The following is a 10000-nucleotide window of genomic DNA, read 5'->3' on the forward strand; positions in this document are numbered from 1 at the left end:
TTCCCTTGTCCCTGCCTGTCAGGACCCAGGGCCAGTGCCAGGGTCTGGGGCACCTGCCCAGGACTGAGCCCCGCCCACGAGGGAGGCCCCGCCCCTTCCTGGGGTGAATAATTAAACCCTGCAGTGCAGCCTGTGGGTCCTGGGCTGAGTCCCTTTGTTTGAAGCCCCCTCCCTGCGGCTGGCACCGGGCTCCAGGCTGGGGGTGGGGGGGGCGGGGGCTGGGGCCTGGAGGTGATGACGTCAGCACTTGTCAGAGTCGCCCCTTCCTGGGTGTTCCCTCGGGGTGGGGGCTGGCAGGGTGCTGGTCGCATCGGCCACACTCGCAGCTCAAGGTGGGGACCCTCAGGCTTCCCTCGTCCTGCTTGTCCGGCTTCGCTCCTCCGTCCCCTCCTGAATGCAGGCTGCCCGCTGTGGGCGGAGGAGGGTGCTGCCCGGGGGGTGGGGGTCCCACTCGCAAAGGAAGGGGCTGCTGGGCCTGAGAGGGCCTCGGACCTCGTTCCTTCTGAGCACCGACGAGGGGCGCCCTCACGCTAGCTGACCCCCAGGGACCAGTGCACCTTCCTGCCGACAGCAGCCGCGCCTCCCCCCGCTGCCCTGGGTGCCGAGGCCCGAGCCAGCCCCCAGCAGCAAGCCCGCCTCCCGGGACGAAGCGAGGGACGCTGCCCCGCCAGGCCGCGGGCCGGCCACTGTGGAGGGCCATCCTCCTGGGCAGGGCTGGGTGCCGCGCCCCCGGGCACCGGCCTGGGCTTGGTCCTCCCCTGGGGTTCCACACTCCGGGTCCCATCAGCCCACGGGCGTTCGTGCTGTGGGCCGGGCGGCTGGGTCAGTGTCTCGCGTCCTGCAGCCGGGAGGTGAGGGGCGCAGGCCCGGGGGACACGGAGCCCCGCTGTCTCGGCTCCGAGGAGCGCAGGCCGCTGACTGCAGAGGGGGTCGTGGGAACGGGGGTCGTGAGGCGCCGATCGTTGTTGCGTGGTGAGTGATTGATCCGTCCCTCTGTCCGTCCGCCCGCCCCACGGTCTGCATCTGAGCTCCTGTGTCACCCTGTCACCTGGCGTTCCTTCCCAGGTCCTCCTGCCGCCTCTCGCACGCGGTCTCGCTCGGCTGCCTTCCACTCCTCACCCGGCCCCCCCGCTGCCCGCGCCCCTCCTGTCCGGCGTCAGGGTCGCCGTGGCCGTGGCCGTGGCGTGAGGACAGAGTCCCACTCGCCCCGCTCTGGGCCGGGGCCTCCTTGCTGTCCCAAGGCCGCTGGTGTCTCCCGCGGGCTCCGTCCTGACGGAGGAGGAGGAGGAGGAGCGGACAGAGGGCCTTGACGGGAGGCTCCACGCCCGGGGCAGGACAGCTTGCTTCCTCGGCCGCCTGCCACGCCTTTTATAAAACATGCAAATACCCTTTTAGCTCTGGCCCGGGCGCCCTGGCCAGCAGGAGGTGGCACGGGGCCTGGAAAGGTCCGCGGCCTTTTCAACTCGCGGCGGCGGCGGCGGCCTGTAAGCAGTCCCGGGGCCTGGGAAACCGCTCTGCGCCAGCGACAGGAACACGGGGCTGGCGTCTGGGAAGCGCATCAGGCCCGGATCTCCGATCCCCTGGCCGCCGCCGGCCCTGGAGCCGCGTCTCAGAGATGAGCCAGCGCTCGGCACGGTGTCACGGCGGCAGGTGAGCCAGGGCTGGCACGGCCGTCTCTTCCCACGGGCCGGTCCAGGCTGGGGCTGTGCCGGGCACCCGCGCCAGCGCTGCCTCCGGTGTCAGGTGGGGGCCGGAGGGAGGAGTCCCTGGGGCTGAGCGCTGGTGCCACCCGTGTGCGAGGGACTGAGCGCACCTCCATGGGGGCTGGGCTCTGGGTCGGAGCTGGGCGCCACCCGGGAAGATCAGAGGGGCCTCCAGGCGGCGACCCCGTGCGCTGGCCCCACACTGCCCCTCCCTTCGTCCCACCTGGCATTTCCTTCCTGAGCTGGGAAATCCATGTCCAGTGTTTCTGGTCTCTCTTAATTTAAAAAAAATATATTTTATTGATTTCAGAGAGGAAGGGAGAGGGAGAGAGAGAAACATCACTGATGAGAGAGAACCACTGATCGGCTGCCTCCCGCACGCTCCACGCTGGGGATGGAGTCCACAACCCGGGCCTGTGCCCTGACCGGGAATCAAACTGTGACCTCCTGGTTCCTAGGTGGATGCTCAACCCCTGAGCCACGCCGGCCGGGCTCTGGCGTCTTGGTTAAAGTGACAGACGACTGCGCAGAGCTGAGCTGCAGCAATGCTCCCGCTGGAGGCAGGGCCTCGGAGCTCCGGGGCCTGGGTGCGTGGTGCGTGCGGGCACTGCCCTGGGCCGTGCTCTGTGCCCGGAAGAGCAGCTTCACCTCCCTTCCGCCCGGTCACCGCGGACCCTGCCCAGCCTGCGTGCGCCCCTCCCTCCCAGCTTGTCATGGTTGGGGATGGCACTGTCCACAGTGCCGGCACTGACCCCCCTGGCCGGGCACCCGCTCCCCTCCAGACCGCCCTCTCGGGCCCAGGGCCTGTCTGTCTTGTCTGGACAACAGCGGGGCCACACGGCCACCTCCCCCCCTCCCCCCGATGGTAGTGCTGAGCTCCATGGGAGACCGACATGGGGGTCCTTTCTCACCTCCAGATCGTCACCCTTGTTAAAAAGTGGACTTCTCTCTGAGGAGGCCCCAGGCCTATAACCCCCCTGGGGAGGAAGGCGGTGAGCTGGCCATTGGACAGTAAGGCGGCCAGGCCCCGAGGGGCACACTGGCTCAAGCAGTGGGCACACTTCAGTAGCAGGTGTCCGAATCGAACGCAAATTGGTGTAGGCGTGAGGACAACTCATTGGCTTAGGTAGCTGAGCCTTCGTCAGGAACAGCTGGATCCAGGCGCCCAAACAAGCGGGTGGGGTCATTCTCTGCATCTCAGACGGGCACTCCCTGCGCCCTGGAAGGCAGCCCCACAGCTGCACCCGAGCTCTGTCAGCTGGGGCTCCGAGGGGCCTGGTGGTGGTGGTAACAGGAGTTGAACTTTCCACGTGACACTGAGGCTTTGTTGAGGGCGGGCACAGGGAGGCTGTCTTTTGCATGTGGGCATGGGAGAGTCGAGCTGCGCAGTCTGCACGTGGCTTCCGTGGGACACCAGCTTCCCCTGCCCTCTCCGCGAGCCGGGACCTCCAGGAGGGGCGCAGGGGCCCGCTCCCCCCTCGCCCGTGGTTCCGCACCGTCTTGCACGCAGGCCTGGGTCTCCCGGGGCCAATGGGAACTGGATCCGCTGTGAACTGTGGTGGGGAAATTGCCTCTTAATTGGGTGCCGATGGGAATAAAATGCGCTCGGCCTACCCTGCAGACACCCGAGGCACCCACACGCAGACGTTGCACGTGAGGCTCCGTGAGCTGTGGGTCATCCCGGGCCTGAGCCCCTGCTCAGCCGCCTCCCTCCCTCCACAGCAGGTCTGACCCGCCTCCCCGCTGAGCTTTGGGGCGGTTTCTCCGACGCCGTGAGGAGCGGCGTCTGGGAACCAGGCTGGCATGTCCGGCCCTTGCACCCCCCTGGCCCCCGACTGGGACTTGGGAGGGAACGCGGTTTCGATCGGTGTCGGTTCTGATCGGGACGGGGTGGCCATCAGGCGGAGCACACGGGGCTGCGGGGGTGCGGATCTGGGACGGGAACTGGCTGCTCACCTGGATGTGCGTCTCTCCAAAGCGGGATCCCTGCACCCCCCCACCCCCCCTGCCCCCCGGCTTCAGGGCGGCTCTGACTGGGCTTCCGGTGCAGCCACCCCCCTCCCCCCTCCCCACCCCACCCGGGTGCTCTGCCTGCCTGGTTAACCCCCTGCCCCCCCTTTGTCCTTCCAGCTCAGCCAGCAGACCTCCTGAAGGTTCTAGATTTTCACACCTTGCCCGATGGCATAACCAAGACAACAGGGTTTTGCTCCACGCGGCGGTCCTCCAAGAGCCCGGATGTCGCTTACAGAGTCACCAAGGAGGCCCAGCTCAGCGCGCCCACCAAGCAGCTGTATCCTGGTGAGAGAGGCATGGGGTGCGCAGGGTGGGCGGGGTGCACGGAGTGTGCGGGGTGCGCGGGGTGTGAGGGGTGCGAGGGGTGTGTGTGTGTGAGCGCGTCTTCCCTCCGCCTCTGTCCCGGAGCGGCGAGAACGCGCTGGGGTTCCTAGGAGGCCCCAGGAATGAGCGGGTTTGATGTCAGCGAAGAGGGCGGGGGGCCTCGGGGACCCTGCCCTCCTCCAGCAGGTGCAGGTTCTGTCTGTGCAGCCCGGCTGCCGGGCCCCGAGGGCATGGAGGGGAGGCTGCTCCTGGGCGGGGGTTAGCGGGGGCTTGACGTGGAGGGACGCCTCGGGGCCGTGGGAAAGGCAGCACTTCCAGGCAGAAGCTTAATGGGGGGCAGGGACCCCGAGAGACGCATGAATCACACGTCGCACCTCCCGGCGAGACAGCGGGCTCTTAATGAGGATCGATCGCGGAGCGCGGAGCTGGACTGCTAATTACCTGCCCAGAGCGGGGGTGGGGGGCGGGGGGGGGATGTTAGCGGCTGAGACCGCGCCCGAGTTGTCCTGTCATCGCCGTGGGTGGTATACGCACCCCCCCCCCCGCCCCAGAGCCAGTGGGCCGCTCGGGCTTATCTGGAGGGAGACGCGGGCCGCAGACCGATAGCCTCTCCCGGCCTGGATGGGCTTGTCTCTGACTCGGGGGAAGGGCCCGGGGCCGTGGCAGGTGCCGCTGTGGAAGTGCCCGGTGAGTGTTAGCAGCTGGGCCATCATCTCGGGGCTTGAGCGTGGCCTTGACCCAGAGCCGGGCTCTCTCTTGACCAGCGGTGGTTCTCCGCTCCTCCCGCGTCCCCGCTGGGTCCCCGCGGGACACACTCTTTCAGGGGCCGCCTCTTCGCCTCTGGGGCCCCCCCACCAGTTCTGTGCGGTGCCCCCGCTGTCCCTCCACCGTCCTCAGATCCGTCTGGTGGCTCAGCGCTCTGTAAGGACGTCGTTTCGGTTGATGAGATCCCTTCTGGAGCCCGCCTTGGGGCGCCCTGTCGCCCCGGTCCAGGGGTCCGGCCTCGGGGCTGTCTGACCCTCAGCGCAGACGGAGACCACTGTCAGGGCCGGGCTCGCCCTCAATGGAGAACTCGGGTCTCGTTTTCACGCATCCAGAGGAGCCCGCCTCTGCCTCAGCCTCAAACCCCCACAATGCTTCAGGGGACACTTGATTTCAGTGTCTGAAACGGCAGTGCCCCCCATTCCCACCCTCCCCTCGCAAGATCTCGCCCCCCTGCTCCCAGGGGACGCGAGGCCACAGCCGGTGACGCTCAGGCCGCCCGGGATGTCCCCTCCCCCAGCCTGGCACCTGCAGACTCTGCTCCAGTGACCAGATGCGGAGGCCATGCGGCCGTTCCGCCAGCAGAGGGCGCCCCCAGACAGCTTCCTGCGGGGCTGGCCATCCGGCCGTAGGGTTGACCGTGTTCCTTTCCTAAAGGAGCAGCTGATCACTGGTCCTCTCCTCCTCCAGGCCCTAAGCCCGACCCACAGCCCTCGTAGCACAGAGCGTGTCCCCTCCCCACTCAGCGTGTTCGTCGGACCCCTGTGTGCTGGGGTCCAACCCCAGCGGGTCCAGGGGTCCCCAAAGGTGTGGACGGAGTCGGCGAAGAAGGAATGACACGGAGGCAGTGTTCAGTTGATCAGCAGCCTAGCCAGGATCTCCAGCCAAGTTCTGGTCTCGATTTCCAGAGAGGTTCTGCTTAGGATCTCCAGCCAGGTTCTGTGTCCATGGTCTCTTGCTAGGTTCTCCAGCCAGGTTCTCCAGGTTCTCCAGCCAGGTTCTGTAGCCATGTTCCCTCGCTAGGTTCTCCAGCCAGGTTCTGTCCAGGTTCTCCAGCCAGGTTCAGTCACCAGGTTCTAGTCAGGTTCTCTTGCCAATTTCTGTAGTCAGGTTCAGTCCAGGATCTTTTGCTATGTTCTCTCGCTAGGTTCTGTCTCTAGGTTCTGAGGCCAGTTTCTGTCCAGGATCTTTTGCCATGTTCTCTCCAGCGAAGTTCTTCTGTCTCTAGAGAACGTTCTGTGTAGGTTCTGTGCCAATTTCTGTCTCTCTCTTTTTCTCTTGCAGTCTTGTTACATCTGTATTTATACCAGTTGATTCAATCCTATCAATCTCTATTACAAAGGTTAGGGCGTTTCTTATCTCCATTCCAGGGAGTAAAGATTATGTAGCTTAAGCATGATTGTTCGTAGTTAAAGTGATTAATTACCCGCCTGGCACTTAGTTAAGAGGTTTTATTCCCTCCCTAACTTCAGGGGAAAATCCCTACCTGGGGAAACAACCTTTCTCAGAGAGGTGACCTTGGTTAAAACACATAGTGCCAAGAAGGTGAGCAAACATTTTAAGAACAGTATGCCATATATGCCAGGTCCTTTGAAACAGCAAGGATGGACCGGCTCCCGGCACCTGTGGGCGCCGCGCCTTCGGCCACGCTGAGAAGTGCGCTGACTGGACTGAGCCTTCTGGCCGCTGGACTGCACATCTGTTAGCCCACGCGCCCCAGGCTCCCCGCAGAGCTGCAAATCGCACAAGGCGGCAGGAGGGTCGATGGGGCACCTGGCTGAAGGGAAGGGGTGCATGTGTGTGTGTGCATGTGTGTGTGCATACATGTGTGCATGTGTCTGCGCGTGCGCATGTATGTGCGCACGTGCATGCATGTGCATGTGCACATGTGCGCGCGTGTGCGTGTGCGTGCAGAGAGGTCTGGAGCGTGCGGGGCAGGGCCCGCAGGGGTCCGGCTGGGACGGCCCAGAGGGCTCTGGCCGTGCCGTGGGGAGCCCGCCCGCCCATCCACAGGCAGGTTCTTGCTTTCTTTGTCTCTGTGTTTGTTTCTTTGCAATTTGGGTGGACGTCTCTTGATTTCTTTCTACTTTTTCTCTGTTTTGCGTGTCAACCAGGAAATGGCAAGTGCGATTCTAGTCGACCCCCTGCCCACCCTCCCTCGCTCCCCCACAGGGCGCTGAACAAGACGCTCTCTGCTAGACCCAGCTCTGGGCACTGCAGAAAGTTCGAAGTGCCTTGAGACAGCCCTGCCCGCGGGGCGCTCACATCCTGGGGGTCCTCGCTAGGACTTATGCGCAGATGCGTTACAGGGTGGGGATGGAGGGGGCCGCCGCATGGAGGCTCACAGCTGGAAGGACCGATTAGCTTTGCATTTGAACTGAGCCTCGAAGGGGTCAGGCCTGGCCACGTGGGGACAGCGGGGCTGCAGGAACAGTTTGATCCAGGGGCAGGTCAGCAGCCGGTGGCTGGGCCCGTCCTCTGCAGCCGGGCTGCCAGGTCCCTGAGCTGGTTGGTGTGTGGTGGCTGGGCGTGGTTGGCAGCTTCCTGACGGCCCTCTGACCTCTGCCCTCTGCCCTCTGTCCCAGCGTCTGCATTTCCTGAGGACTTCTCCATCCTAGCCACTGTGAAAGCCAAGAAGGGCAGCCAGGCCTTCCTGGTCTCTGTCTACAACGAACAGGGCATCCAGCAGCTCGGCCTGGAGATGGGCCGCTCTCCCGTCTTCCTCTACGAGGACCACACAGGGAAGCCGGGGCCGGAAGACTACCCTCTCTTCCGGGGCATCAATCTGTCGGATGGCAAGTAAGTGGGCACCACTCGGCCACCTAGGCCCCCTGGAGCGTCTGGGCAGGCCTCCCGGGCCCGCGGGCAGACAGGGCGTCCTGCAGGCTGTGTGTTATAGCAGCAGGGGCCGAGGGCCCTCCGGTGAGCTCCCGGCAGGGAGCATGTGCGTGGAGCCCTGCAAGCTGGTCCCGGCCCTTCTCCCTGGGCTTCCATCTCCCCTGGGTGCCGGCAGACGCCAGCCCCTCTGTTCGGAAGGGACGCAAGGAGGTCGTGTGGCTGCACCCCGCTTGTCCCACAGGGGACTTAGGGGACCCTGGCGGGCGCAGACACATCCAGTATGGGACGGAATAGCGAAACCCAGGCAGACCTTCCGGGGCTCTGTGGGCGCACACCCAGGCCTGGCGGTCTGACCGTGGCCTCCTGGTGCCTGGCACAGAGGGCGCCACGTGCCAGGAAGACCTTCGGCGTCCTGAGTTTCTCGCTGAGAGTGTGTGTGGGTCCCGGGTGCCATGGTTCCCCGACGGGCTCACCTTCCCCGGCAGCCTGCCCTCTGCTGTGGGGTTCAGGCAGCCCACACAGGGCTGTCCCCTCCGGGGCCTTGGCCGGGGCCCACTGGCGAGCCCGCTTGGGTGCCAGAGCCTGCGCTCGGGGCTTCCCTGTGAACTTTGGGCTCAGACCGTGACCCCGCCTGAGAGACGAGAAATGGGAGGCGTCCAGGGCGGAGGGCGTGTCGTGGGGCGATGGTGCGGCCGGGGTCCGGTCGCAGGGAGAGGGGCTTCCTCCCCGTGTCCCCCGTGATCTGCTGCTGAGCCCCCTGCACTGGCCCTGGGGCCCGTGCCGCCTCCACCCACCCGGCTGTCCCTGTCCCCGCAGGTGGCACAGAATCGCGCTCAGCGTCCACAGGAAGAACGTCACCCTGATCCTGGACTGTAAGAAGAAGGCCACCAAGTTCCTGGACCGCAGCGACCACCCCGTGATCGACACCAACGGCATCGTCGTGTTCGGCACCCGGATCCTGGACGAGGACGTGTTCGAGGTGAGGAGGGCGGCCGTCGCACGCGCCCCACGGACCCGCGTTGGCGAGCGTTCGCTGCTCGGGGGACGCTGTTGGCGGGGACGGCTGGCGTCCGACGTGGCCGTGGTGTCTGCGGGTCCGAAGCCCCTGCCGCCGTCCGATGAGTGTGTGGCTCGTGGGGTGGAGAGGCCCCGTGGGGAGCGTGGAGGCCGCCCTCGTCCAGGGGGTCCGGTCCCGGGTCTCCCAGGGACCAGCTTGGCCGGGAGACCTGCCCTCTGACATCGGAGGGCCTGGGAGGGGGCAGTGCCTGTGGGTGGACGTGGCGGGTAGAGCTCGGCCAGCGCGTGGGGCTGTGGGGAAACATGTGCGGCCACAGCTCAGAGGGCTCTGAGCCTGCGGGGTCCCTGGGCACCTGAGGGGATGAGTGCAGCCCCCCAGCACCGCCTCTTGGGGCTACGTGCTGACAGGCGTTAGGGCTCACCAGCGTCAGGTGGGGGAGGCGTGGACACCCAGGAAGGGGTCCGAGCAGCCACCCCGGGGAGACGGGGAAGGCTGGGGGTCTGAAGAGGGTGACGGGGGGGTCTGTGGGTCCTGTCCGCCTGGCAGCCTTGGCAGAGCAGCTTCCAGGCCCCTGAGCCCGGGGGGGCGGCAGGGGGTGGGTGCCTGGACCCCCGGCAGTGCCAGTGTTTGCAAGTTGCCGAGCCAAACCCTCTGAGCACGCTGAGCAGAGACGCGGGTGCCCTCCGGCGGCCGGGCTGTCCCCGGGCTGTCCTGGGAGCTTGGGGGGTGCACAGACGGGACCGAGTTGTTGCTGGTGTAGACCTTGCTGGTGGGAGGGCCCAGGTAAAGCGGGTGACATTGCTGAGCTTAGGACTCTCATCTGTAAAACGTGGGGAGCAGTAATGACGCCCCAAGGGATGTCGGGGAGCCTACCTGGGCTCACCTGTGAAGCGCTCGGCGTGGGCGCCCGCTCAGGGCCGGGAGCCGGGGTCGCTGCTGGCCCAGCCTGCTCGCCCGCCCGCGTGGAGTTCCGAGGCGGGAGCGGGAGGGTGTGGATTGGGCTGCGTGCGCCGCTGTGCTGTGCCGCCTGTGATTCCCAGGCCTGTGCCTGTTATTGGAGAGTCAGGAAGAAGCGTTATCGAGCTTTTAAAAAACTAGGCCCTAAAACAAATCCCATTTCCTTGAGCCAGAAAAGCCGTTTTCCCACGAGCACAGGCAGGAAGAATCCACCACGATGGGCGGCCCCGCCGCGGTCAGGCGGTGGGACCCGGCCTGTCGTTCACCGGCCTGTCGGACTCAGTGTCCCCATCTGTGAAGTGGGACAGTCACAGGCCTCCCCCGGGGTGTGTGTGGGGAGGCGTGTGTGTGGCCCAGAGCCAGCGTCCGTCCCCGCTGTTGTTAT

General features: G+C 65.8%; 1 protein-coding gene across 2 annotated transcripts in view; it reads left to right on the forward strand.

Moving 5' to 3' along the window:
• Positions 1 to 10000, forward strand: part of COL5A1 (collagen type V alpha 1 chain) — a gene marked incomplete at its 5' end in the record, with an annotated part of 97334 nt that overhangs the window by 17398 nt on the left and 69936 nt on the right. For both annotated transcript variants that reach the window (XM_081104051.1, XM_081104052.1), the window contains 3 exons: positions 3834 to 4001; positions 7388 to 7601; positions 8457 to 8619. In XM_081104051.1, the coding sequence (XP_080960177.1) occupies positions 3834 to 4001; positions 7388 to 7601; positions 8457 to 8619 (545 nt within the window). The remainder of the gene's footprint in view (positions 1 to 3833; positions 4002 to 7387; positions 7602 to 8456; positions 8620 to 10000) is intronic.

Source organism: Myotis nattereri (genome assembly GCF_964212035.1).
Source record: "Myotis nattereri genome assembly, chromosome: 12".
Classification (NCBI taxonomy): Eukaryota; Metazoa; Chordata; class Mammalia; order Chiroptera; family Vespertilionidae; genus Myotis; species Myotis nattereri.